This window comes from Mesoplodon bidens, assembly GCF_964165515.1.
Source record: "Mesoplodon bidens genome assembly, chromosome: 3".
NCBI classification, from domain to species: Eukaryota; Metazoa; Chordata; class Mammalia; order Artiodactyla; family Ziphiidae; genus Mesoplodon; species Mesoplodon bidens.
The window spans coordinates 8,651,238-8,664,206 of NC_138178.1; the positions used below are offsets into that span (position 1 = coordinate 8,651,238).

At 41.5% G+C, this 12,969-nt stretch overlaps 1 protein-coding gene across 4 annotated transcripts in view; it reads left to right on the top strand.

The window, feature by feature from the left end:
* SEPHS1 (selenophosphate synthetase 1) overlaps positions 1-9,527 on the top strand; it is a 28,736-nt gene extending 19,209 nt beyond the window's left edge. For all 4 annotated transcript variants that reach the window (XM_081227725.1, XM_081227726.1, XM_081227727.1 and 1 more), the window contains exons 8-9: positions 6,116-6,328; positions 8,245-9,527. In XM_081227725.1, the coding sequence (XP_081083851.1) occupies positions 6,116-6,328; positions 8,245-8,459 (428 nt within the window). In that variant the 3' untranslated portion in view covers positions 8,460-9,527. The remainder of the gene's footprint in view (positions 1-6,115; positions 6,329-8,244) is intronic.
* Positions 9,528-12,969: the final 3,442 nt, after the last annotated feature.

Consider the following 12,969-nt stretch of genomic DNA (forward strand, 5'->3'; position numbering starts at 1 on the left):
AGTGGTTAAGAACCCACCTGCAAGTGCAGGGGACATGGGTTTGAGCCCTGGTCCGGGAAGATCCCACATGCCGCGGAGCAACTAAGCCCGTGCGCCACGACTACTGAGCCTGAACTCTAGAGCCCACAAGCCACAACTCCTGAGCCCGTGTGCCACAACTACTGAAGCCTGCACACCTAGAGCCCATGCTTCACAACAAGAGAAGCCACTGCAATGAGAAGCCCTCGCACCGCAACAAAGACCCAATGCAACCAAAAATAATTAATTAATTAATTAATTTTTAAAAATTAAAAAAATAAAATGTGAAAAGAGATTTTTTTCCAGCATCTGCCTTTCCCACCTTCTTTATTAAAAATTTTTATTAGATACTGAGTTGATACAAAAGTTACTTTATAAAATATGTGCAGGGCTTAAGGAACAGCAGTACAGTACCCATGTGTCTACCATCTCATGTGAGAAAGAGAACCTGGCCTTATAAGCCCCAAGGGGCCCCTCCCACACCCAGCTCGGGAAAAGGGGCGACGCTGTTCTGAATCTAATGTTTATCCTCATGTGTTTTAAACTGTTTTTGCCACATAGCCTTGTACCCTTCAGCAATAAGTTAGTTTTGCATTTTTTGCTTTATTAAATCATACCTGTGTCTGTTATTTTGTTTTATTTTTTGCTGTTTTGTACACTGTTTAATATTCCTGAGTGTCATCCCTGGTGTGTGTCGCTGTATTTCTGCTGTATAATCTTCCACTCCATGACTGACTGCTGCTGAGGACTCCTGGTGCACATGTGTAGGAAAGAGGGCAGTACTGCCTCAGCTTTTCCAGAAGGTGCTAAATGATTCCCAGAGTGGTAGTATACCACAGTTCTTGAGAGTATGCTACATTTTAAAGATTCTTTAATATGTTTTCTCTTCCTGTTTATTTTCTATAGTTTTTCTACTGTAAAAAAAGAAAATCATGCTAACTATAGAAAAGTTTTCAGAAAATGAAAAAAAAAAGAGAGAAAAAATATTGTTCATAATCCCACCAGCCAAAAACAGCTTCTGTTAATATTTTTATGTATTTTCCCAGGATTTTTTCCCTTTGGTTGGTTGGTGGTTTACTGTTGTCTTATTGTTGACGTTGTAAACTAATGGTTAGTGTACATTTTACTTATATTTGGAATTTGCTTTTATTCATTTAATATCACTAAATTCTTTTTTCCATATTATATAACCCTAGTATAATGTTTAATGGCCAGATGTTCTACCAGAGTGATATACCATAACTAAATTACTTTTTGCTTACTTTTGAACAATTTATTTTGAGGTCAAATTTTTTAATAATTTTTTTCCTGCATTCCAGGAGTATTTCTTTGGCAATATTCAACATTAAGTTGAATTGTAATTATTTAATTCTGTGTTCTCAGGTGTTCTCATCACTTACAACCAAGGCTTTTCATTCGTACTTCTCTTCCTGTGCCGTTCAAAATATCTGAGGAGTCTTTTTCCTTTTTTTGGTCCTTCAAATTAAGTAGCTTAACAATAAGAAAGTAATTTGTAATGGATTTATTTTTACCCACGTGGGTTATTAGTTTGTTTATAATTTGAGCATTTAAGATTCCCCATCCTTAAGTTGTAGACATTGTTGGTAGGGATACAGTATGGCAGAACACTTATGCAGGAGTGTTTGGTCATATGTAGCAAAATTCTGTGTACGTTTATTTTGACTCAGAAGTCCCACTTCTATGCATCTGTCCCAGAGCTACAGTGGCCAAAGTATGAAATGACATGTGTACAAGGCTATTCATTGAAGCACTGTTTATAACTGCAAAAGAAGGAAACAGTCCAAATGTCCATCACTAGGTGACTGATTGTATTATCTCATCTCCATGCACAGAGGAATACTATACAGCTATAAAAAGGAACAAGAAAGCTTTATTACTAGGGAGCTATCTCTAGGATATGGCCAGATGAAAAAAGCAAAGGACAGCATGTATGTAGTATGCTACATTTTGTATGTTCATAAATGAATATGAAGTAATAATATGTATTTTATACTTTCAAAAAGAAACAATGGAAAAAATAACTCATTAATACAAATTGTTACATATAAGAGGGAATAGGGAGGAAGCAGACCCTCTCTGAACATGCTTTGTTTTGTAAGTTTGACTTGGAAATAAATGTTTTATATAGTTTTCTATACTTAAAAGTTAAATTAAAAGAGCATATTTTACAAATCCGAACCACATTTTTTTAAGGCCGTTCAACATATTTCTAAGTTAGTGGCAAAGTCACATGAAGAATTATTTCAAATCGCTTTGAGCCTGGTAGTTTCAGGGCACATCCTCAGAACAAAAATCCAAAAAAATATTTCATTGTCATCAGTGGGTTTGTGTTTGTGAGAATGTTGGTATAGTAAGATAAAGCAAATAAGTTAATGTAGTTAGGAACAAAGACTTTAAGAAGAAGAGAGAAGTAGTAAGATCAAAGAAGCTAAGTGTAATCTTTAATTCGGAATTATCAGTGTGAACTCAGGATTTTTTTTTTTTTCTGTAAAAATGTTTATTTCCGTGCCTATTGAAAAGGCCTAGAAGTAGTGATAACCAGCAGGCCTGAAGTCCGAGTGCCCAGATTCTGTTCGGAAAGTTAATGTTCTCCACTAAAAAGTGCCAGGACTCCCTGGGGAAATGGCAGATTCCAGTTTGGGGACAGGAAGTACAGAAGCTAAGCCGGGACTCCCTGTGCCTGAAAGTGGTGGCACTGTCACTGACTAGTGGGGTCGTGTCACTTCCCCACAGCTTGAAGGGGCTCCCACCCGTCACAGTGGAGAGGGGGGTGCAGTTTGAGTATCAAAGACAACAGTGACCATATCAAGTATCTAAACAAATGATAATTAAAACTTTTTTGGTCACCTTTGAAAGTTGCTAGGGCACCAACTTCTTCTGAAATAAAAGGAATCAACCCCTTATTTTACCTGTTTTGTATGGAGTGTATTTCAGGGAAACCATATTTTCTAAAAAATTCTTTATAGACGTCACATCTAATAAACACAGGAAAAATGATGGAATTACAAAGTTGCCATTTTTGCTGCTCCCTTGATTTAATGAACCTCAACAGCAAACATCAGTGGCTGCTAAAACCTTTTGGTGAAAGGTTCTCATTGAGATATTCCCCACCCCCATGAAGTATTCTTGCCAGCAAAAAATGAACCTGAGTCTCTTGGAGCCTTGGTCCTAAACACCCGTACAGGAAATCAGGAAGGTGGTGGAACATGTCAGCATCGGGGAAGACCACCACATCCGTAATGCAGGAGATGCTATAGGAAAAAATGGCTAGGTTTCCACACATAAATGACATGGGGGGAAAAGGAGGGGAAACTGTTAAAAATTAAAAAGTTTAAGAGAGAACAATCAAATGTAGCATTAATTTGGTTGGTGCGATAATGATACTGTGGCTGTTACCAGTTTTTTTATCTTTTAGAGGCACACACGGAAATACTGTATGTATAGGCGAAGTGATATGATTGGGGTTGGCTTTAAAGTTGCCCACGCCCCGGACCCTCCACATCCCCCAACAAGTGGGCAGGAGTAGGTGAGGCCCCAGAAGAAAGGTGGTGCTGGTTGATGCGGGGTCTTGTTGGGTACGTGGGAGTTCGTTGTGGGCTGCTACTCTCTCTACTTTGTGTTGCGCTGAAATTTCCGTAGTAAAAATGAGCAACAGTAATTCCCCATACAGGGAAGAATTGGTCATCGGTGCCTCAAAAACTGAATCCCTCTTATTGACTGTAGGACTCAGTGGGTCCTCTTGTCTACTATGGTCCTCAAAGCTTGGGAAGAGCTGAAGTGCAGGTCTTGGCTTTGTTAAATATCATCGGCTGCCCCACTGCACCAGGTGCAGGTGTGTGAATAGGATGGGCCGTCCTAGTTGCTTTTCTAGCACCATGGACTAGAAGGGTCGATTCTCTCTGCATGTGTCGTTGAGATTGCACCCAAGTAAAAGAGATCTTGGTCTAAAGAGAGGAAATGTACCCCAAAAAAAGGCATTCACCCCAGAGTACTTCTGTAAACACAGGGCATATTTCATTCCAAATTAGCCTTTCCGTTACTTTCCCCCCTAAAATGAAATACTTCGGTGTGACTCTTAAAATAAATATGTACAAGCTCTATATGAGGAAAACTACAAAACTGGTGAAAAAAATTAAAGGTTAAATAAATGGAGGCATTCCACGCACATGGATAGGAGGACTCAACAGTATCAAGATGTCAGTTCTTCGCAACTATAGGAGTAATGCAATCCCAAGTAAAATTCCAGCAAGTTATTTTGTGAGTATCAACAAACTCATTCTGAAGTTTATATGGAGAAGCAGCGGACCCAGAACAGGCAACACAGTGATGAAGAAGAGCAGGTTGGAGGAGTGACACTTCCCAACTTCAAGACTTCATATGAAGCTGCAGACATCAAGACAGTATGGTGTTAGTGAAAAAAGAGACAGATAGATCAATGGAACAGAATAGAGAGCCCAGAAATAGGCCCGTATAAGTATAGTTGAACTGCTCTTTGACAAAGGAGCAAAGGTAATTTAATGGAGAAAGGATAATCTTTTCAACAAATGGTGCTGGAAAAACTACACATCCACAGGCAAAAAATGAATCTAGACACAGGTCTTAAACCCTTCATAAAAATTAACTCAAAATGGATTGTAGACCTAAATGTAAAATGCAAGACTGTTAAACTCCTAGAAGATAACATAGAAGAAAATTTAGGTGACCTTGAATTTGGTGATGACTACTAAGATAACACCAGCACTATCCATAAAAGAAAAAATTGACAAGTTGGACTTCATTAATATAAAAAAACTTCTCGGTGAAAGAGAGAGAGGATGAAAAGACAAGCCACAGACTAGGAGAAAATCTAAATCTTCACAAAACACGTCTGATGAAGGACTGATAATCCAGAATATACAAAGAACTCTCAAGACTCAACAATAAGAAAATCCAGTTAAAAAATGGGAAAAAGATCTGAACAGGCACCTCACCAAGGAAGGTATACAGATGGCAAATAATCATATGAAAAGATGCTCCACATCATATGTCACTAGGGAATTACAAATTAAAACAGGATACTACCCCACATCTACTAGAATGGCTAAAATCCAGAACACCAAATGCTGGTGAGTATGTGGAACAATAAGAACTCATTGATTGCTGGTGGGAATGCAAAATGGTACAGCCACTTTGGAAGAGAGGTTGGCAGTTTCTTACAAAACTAAATCTACTAATGTGATCCAGCAGTTGTGCTCCTTGGTATTTACCCAAATGAATTGAAAACTTCTGTCCACCCAAAAACCTGCACACGGATGTCTGTTGCAGTTTTATTTATAATTGCCAAAACTTGGAAGCAACCAACAAGTCCTTCAGTAGGTGGTGAACAGATAAATAAACTGGTCCATCCAGACAGTGGTATTGTTCAGTGCTAAAAAGAAGTGAGCTATCAAGCCATGAGAAGATACAGAGAAACCTAAAGTACACATCACTAAGTGAAAGAAATCAATCCGAAAAGACCAAATATTGTGTGATTCCAACTCTCTGACATTCATCACAGCACCACACTGATGCTGGGTGTTGATGCAGGAGGAATGGGGCTAGGGGGCACCGTACGGCAGCTTCCTGCACTTCTGCTCAATTTTCTCTAACCCTAAGACTACTCCAAAAAATAAAGTGTTTTATTTTTTTAATTAAAAAATAAAAAAGAGATTAACCTTTTAGACATCAGGAAAGTACCTTGAATTTAGGTCAGACAGTCTTAAAAGATCTTGTTCTTTGATTTTAGGAGAGTTAGATAGGTTTACCTTTTGAGATAGCATTTGAGATAGTTGAGATGGCATTTCCTCTCTACAGATATTTTAGTTTCCTGGGAATTTACTGTTGGTTGAACCTGCTGTTCTGAGTGGTTCAAACTGAACTAAGAAACCAACTTTCAGAATTTCACTCCAGGTTTTGTTGATTTCACTTTCGTGTTATGCTGTTGCTGACCGATTAGGAGTTCTGAGATCAAAGCACATGTAAGAGTTTGAGGAAGGGTGTTTTCTCGGGGTCTCCATTCACGACACGAGACGATAAAGGCTCCTCTGTCCTCTGGCAGCGGCGGGACTCATGCACACATTCAACGCCCACGCGGCCACCGACATCACGGGCTTCGGGATCCTGGGCCACGCACAGAACCTGGCCAAGCAGCAGAGGAATGAGGTGTCCTTTGTGATTCACAACCTCCCAGTCCTGGCCAAGATGGCAGCTGTGAGCAAGGCCTGCGGGAACATGTTTGGCCTCATGCACGGGACCTGCCCAGAGACATCAGGTACCAGGGCCGCAGGCCGGGTTGAGGGTTAAGCAGGGAGGCCAGTGGGATGTCCCCGAGGAGGAGGAAGCCAGGTCCAGGAGCTGGACACCACCCAACCCCACGTGAGGTTTTGGCTGCAAGGCTTCTCAGCCCCCTGCAGCATCTCCTGCCATCCTGCTTGTGATGAGCAGTGTCATTTTCAGTCCAGTGTTTGTGTCTGGTGATGGGATGGGAGGGAGGGAGGGCGGATATGGGGAAAATGGGTCAGCATTCAGTTTCCATTGACAACTCAGCATTTTAAATAACCCATGTACCCATAGGTTACACTGAAGAGGCTGTATTTTTTCCTTGCAAAAAAAAGTCTAAAATTGCTGTTTTGAGATGAAATAGTATACTGTGTCTCCAAAGTACCATTTTTTTTCTCTCTTCTTTTTACCTGGATCTCTTGTTTCATCTTTACAGCCTCCCCCCACCCCACAACCCTCGTTTCTCCCCCTAGTTTCTTTTACTTCTTATTTTATTTTTTCTATAACTCAGTAGTTTCCCTACCCTGGTAAAACAGTTGAATCATCTGGGCATTAAGAAAAATACCCATGCCTAGACTAGACCCCTAGGAAACCTAATTCAGTCAGTCTGGGGTGGGCCTGGTTGTGAGAAATTCTGACCCCCAGAGGCCAAGACCACAAAGCCCCACCCACGCACCAGCCCTTTAGGGGGGACCTGGGGTCTCTGGTGGGCCTCTCATGGCAGCAGAGAGGATCCTGCCACTTCCTGGCCTCGAAATAGATACGAAATCCATTTCTTAGAAATAAGCTCCCCGAGGGCAACTGAACTGCTGCTAGTGGAACAGCTCCTGCTACCTGGAGGGCGTGGAATCCATTGGAAGAAACTAACGAATATTCCCAACGAATGCAACCTGTCTCTTTTCAAATAGGAGAAGTCTTTCCTTTTTTGTAAAAGTGTAGTATAGATTTTTTCCTGATTTGTGTTTCTTCTACTTACAAATATATGAAATATTCTGGCCTAGCTACTCAAGTACCAATGAAGATTTCTTTTCATATATCTTATATTTTTTCCATTTGGAAGATAATGACAGAACCAGGGACAGAACCCAGATACTTTGAGGCACGCACACTTTCTTCCTGACCTTAATTTTTTTTTTTTTTTTTTTTTAACCCCACATTTGTTTATTTATTTATTTTTGGCTGTGTTGGGTCTTCGTTTCTGTGCGAGGGCTTTCTCTAGTTGTGGCAAGTGGGGGCCACTCTTCATCGCGGTGCGCGGGCCTCTCACTGTCGCGGCCTCTCTTGCGGAGCACAGGCTCCAGACGCGCAGGCTCAGTAGTTGTGGCTCACGGGCCTAGTTGCTCCGTGGCATGTGGGATCTTCCCAGACCAGGGCTCGAACCCATGTCCCCTGCATTAGCAGGCAGATTCTCAACCACTGCGCCACCAGGGAAGCCCCCTGACCTTAATTTTTAAATTTAAAAACATATATATACCAAAAGCCTTTTTTTTTTCTTTTCTTTTTTTTTTTTTTTTTATAAAATGAGGACTCCATGTAGAGAATCAAATAGAAAAGGAGAAGTGCTCTCTTGTTTTTAAACAATCCTTTCAGCGCAGCCTGGAAAAGATAGCCTCCACGTACACTCCTGAGCCTCAGACACCTCACTCCTACCTGCACAGCGTCAGACGATTCTCAGGTGGGGCGTTTTCACGATTTAAAGTTGGTTGCGTGTGTCTTGAAATACAGTAGGAGCTGACCAAGGGGCTGCCTAATGACTGCGCAGTGTGGAAGAGGTGAAGACAGTGCACCCGGCCTCTTCCTAGAACGTAGCTCAGCGCGGATGTTTCCTAGAGAGAGAGTGGCGGGGAGACTGCAGACACAGCATCACGGTTAACGGTCATCCTTTCTTCTTTCGTTTCCCTTTGCCAGGAGGCCTTCTAATCTGTTTACCGCGTGAGCAAGCAGCTCGGTTCTGCGCAGAGATAAAGTCCCCCAAATACGGTGAAGGCCACCAAGCATGGATTATTGGGATCGTGGAGAAGGGTAACCGCACGGCCAGGATCATCGACAAACCCCGGATCATCGAGGTCGCGCCACAGGTGGCCACCCAGAATGTGAACCCCACACCTGGTGCCACCTCTTAATCTAGGCCGAGGCAGCTGTGTGGTTTTGTTTTTAAATAGCTCTATTTCCTCTATCATCATTTCAATTAAAGACTATAAACAACAATGACAAAAATCTCATTGTGTCTACACATCTGGTGACCTTAGGTCGATTTGTGAGTGGATGCAATTAATCAAATAAAATCCATTGCCTTTTTTTCCCGTTACATTAACTGAAGATGCACCTAATCTTGAGGCAGCTTCTGAGTTGAGAATTATATTGTTATCCAATACTGTTGATTCATTTTGAATCTTTAGACACTTATCTCTTGCCGAGTAGGCTCTTTTTAAAGGTGCTTTCACGTAGCACAGACATTACCCACTGTAGTGTCAAATAGCAGTTTGTGTCTTTTCATTTTGTGTATATTTATCATTATCAGTCTGATCCTTTTTGAAGCGTCTGGAATGGTATTCTGGAAAGACAGAATTGGTGAGTGAGTGACAAAATGGTATCCCAGTAGCGAGAGGGTTGCATGAGTCCTTTGAGTCTTCTAATTCCATAGCATCTCTTTGACCCAAGAGTGCATTCAGTTAAACCAGGCAAGTGCTTAACTCTGCATGGGAAGCACTTTGAAGACAAAAAAGAAATGTTACTTCTTTTTTTTGTAGCCTTCCTAATACTTACAGTAATATCATTAACTGTTTTCTTTATCAGTAGCAAAAAAGGACACTTTCTGCAATGTAAGTAGATGTTCGATAGCGCAGCAAGGAATTGCCCTCCGAAAGGGGGTTCATGTATAATACTCATTTACAAGTCAACATATAATTAGCTACACAAATAAGTTTTAAATATAATCAAAAATAAAGACTGTTCTGTGGATAGTAGTGTTTAATACATTTTATATTTTGTATGGTGATTTCAGGCCTTTTGATTTCTTCGAATCAGCAGCTGTTTAGCCTGATCCTTAGCGTTATCTTGTCCTTTGCACCAGTACTTTTCCGTGCACGCTTCCTGTGATCTGTGTGGAAACGCGTATTGCCAGCTGTGCAGCTCGGACGTCAACTTGTTATTCAAATAAATATTTAATTTTTGTTATTGCTCTTGTATAATCAGATGCCCCTTTTAGTATTACTTTAGAAGCATCGGGAGGGTTTTGGCTAAAATACAGTTTATTGGGGGGAAAACTAGATTTTAGTTTTATAAAACTTTTAAGTCACGGGACCTATATTTTCTTGAGGTAAATTTTGTAGTTCTAGAACAAACAGGCAATCTAAAAAGGTGTTTATCGGTGTTAACTTAAAAACAGAGGCTTCCTTATACTTTCACCTACGGAACGAGTAGGAGGGGGCTCCTGTCCTCAAGCACAAGTGCACTGATTCCTCACGCGTCTGCGCTGGAAGCTTCTGAGCGCTTCCTGCCTGCAGGCGCCGAAGCCGAGAGAACAGCCAGACTTCTTGCCAAAGGAAACCACCACCTGGGAGGCGAAGCCCCGGAAGAGGCTCCACCCTGGACGCGTCCTTCTTCAGGGGCCAAAGCGCAGCCTCTTCGCACGTGTTACTGGAACTCAAGCCATAAGTTCGGTGCGCGGGACCGAGGGGCTGCTGCAGAACTGAAATTAATTGGACGTTTTATAGGAATTAAAACCCATGTTGGTCCTCAAAAGCTACAAGCAGGTGGTCTGCAAAATAAAATGTGTTGGAAACCTGAGTAAGAGAAACATACTGTTGAGCTTTTTTTCTTTCTTTAAATAACAGGCGTGACGGCTAAATCTGAACTACTTTCAATGTTGATCATGTCTTGAATGCTGATGGTTTCCTTGGTGGCAGGTCTGCTGAGAGGAAGTGAGCCAATTGAATGATGCACCTGAGGAAATCATCTTCGTGAAGATTCATGTTTATAAAGAGAAAATGCTGGGTACTTAGAAGTCCGTGTAATCGAGGAGAAAGAACTGGGCTTTAAAGGGGTGTTTCTTAGAGAGCGAGTCCACATCACACCTGCATCAGAATCACCTGGGGATGCTTGTCCCAGTCAAACTGTTGGGCCCACCGCAGGCCAACAGCATCAGAATTTGGGGGGTGTGGGACTAGGGAAGCCTGCTTAAGTGAGCGCCCTGCGTGGCTAGGCACACTCGTTGCAGAGGCACCGAGGGAGGGAGAGACCTTGCTTTTACCACACGCTTTTCCGGGAATTTTCAAGTCTTGACCATTCTGTTTATTGACATCTGGGTCCAACAAAACAAAGAACCCCCCCCCCCAAGTTATCTTGCACGTTCTTTGAAGAATCAAGTGATTGTCACTGAGTATTTGAGTTCTTGGCAAAATCTATGGAGACTTTTAAAATTCGGTGAACAGTTCATAAATAGGCAATTATTTGACTTTCTGGTAGCACTTTAAAACTTCACACTGAGGTGTGTTCATCTTGGTATAGAGATTTATTGCCTTTCAACCCTATGATGTTTTGGCATCCAAAAATACAGTTTGTTAGAATGCATGGCATTGGTGAGGACAGCCTACAGAGCCTGGACCCTGGGGAGCTCAGTAATTCCTTCAGGAAACAGGAGTCATTTGCCAGTGAGTATCAAAGCTGGGTCTGTTAATTGCACAGGCTGTGTTGAAGGATTTATTGTGATTCAGTCCAGGAAAAGCAACAAATACTGTGTTAAGTGATATGTACTTTGGGGCTCAGTATTTTTAAATAACTTAGTATATCGTAGTTTCCAAACTCTGCATGCCTTATGATGTAGTTTCCAAATTCTGCATGCCTTAGTATATTGTAGTTTCCAAATTCTGCATGCCTTAGTATATTGTAGTTTCCAAATTCTGCATGCCTTAGTATATTGTAGTTTCCAAATTCTGCATGCCTTTTAAATAACTTAGTATATTGTAGTTTCCAAATTCTGCATGCATTATAAGTGCAAGTGTTTCAAAATCATTCTGATTGTAGATGTATAAGCCAGCAGTTTCCAGCCTGAATTTAGCATTGCCCTTGAAAGAGTTAATCTGAATTCTAAATTTTACAGTGTTATTCTGTAAAGAAAGACCAGAATAGCTATACTAGACTATTCTTAATTTTTAGAAGTAATAAAGCAAGCATAGATATTGATGCTTCAGATGCTTAACTGTCGTGTGCGCACGTGTGTGTGTGTGTAAGTGTGTATATATCTCCCTGAGCTGCTCATTTCCACACCAACTCACCCTTTTCCTCTAGATTAGGGAATGGCTGTGTAGACAATATAATTTACTTTGAACGGTAATTTGTACCTTTTCTCATTAAAGATCCACAGTGAACCATGCAATTATTAAACATGCCAGGGTCCACCAGGAAAACCCACAAAGCCCTAACCTTAAAAGTGGAGCATCAGAATATCATTTTGCCTCTGGTTTAGTCTCCGTGTCTTGAAAGACTGGGAGTCGGTGGATTGTCTGGCTTTCATCCAGTGAAACAATCGGTAAGATGGCGAGTTCACAGGTGTCTAGACACGTTCAAGAATTGCCGGGGGGACTTCCCTGGCGGTCCAGTGGCTAAGACTCCGTGCTCCTAATGCAGAGGGCCCGGGTTCGATCCCTGGTCAGGGAACTAGATCCCACATGCTGCAACTAGAGATCCCACATGCTGCAACTAAAGATCCCACATGCTGCAACTAAAGATCCCTCATGCTGCAACGAAGACCTGGCATAGCCAAAATAAATATTAAAAAAAAAAGAATTACTGGAATCCAAGTCTGCAATCAATGCCAATTGCTTTGGGTTGGTCAGCAAACACCGGGGGAATAGGGTTCCTATGTTTCACAGTCCTTAAACATTTGATGTCCAACTCTGAAAATACAGTTGACCTTTTTCAGTGGTTTTTGACGGTCCTAGTCCTGTTGCCTTTGGAGGGAGTCTGTGCTTGGGAGGACTGCATATCAAAACCCCGTCGAAGCTTTGTGTGAGGAAACAGAAAACCCATGAGAGTGCTGATCTGGTGGCGGAGGTCAGTGTACTGTCTCCTCTTTGCGTTTCAGGGACGTCAGCATGCTCACACTGAAGTTTATGGAGACCTATGAAACGTTATGTTGGTCACTGCCAATGATCAAGTCCTATAGTTTGCCTGGTTCTTAAAGCAGAGCTGTATAAAACTGGTGTCTCAAACATAGCCCTGCTTTGGTCCATTTTGAAAAAATGAAGAAAATGATAATAGCTGAGCATTGCTGGGTTTTTTTTTTAATAAAATGGCAGATTTTATTTCTAGTACATTAATAAATAATACAAAAGAATCAGAAGACAGCCAACCTGGACAATTTTAAAAGTTAAAGGGACTTCCCTGGCGGTCCAGTGGTTAAGACTCCACGCTTCCACTGCAGGGGACACGGGCTTGATTCCTGGTCAGGGAACGAAGATCCCTCAAGCCATGCAGCACGGCCAAAAAAAAAAAAAAAAAGGTAAAAAAATTTTTTTTTAAGTTATAAAAGTAAGTGGCCATGGCCACCTTATGCCAGTGAAATTGGTCTAGTAAGTCTACCTACATTAAGAAGTTTTGGGGTGGTGCTTCAAGTCCAGGGAACATTTATTT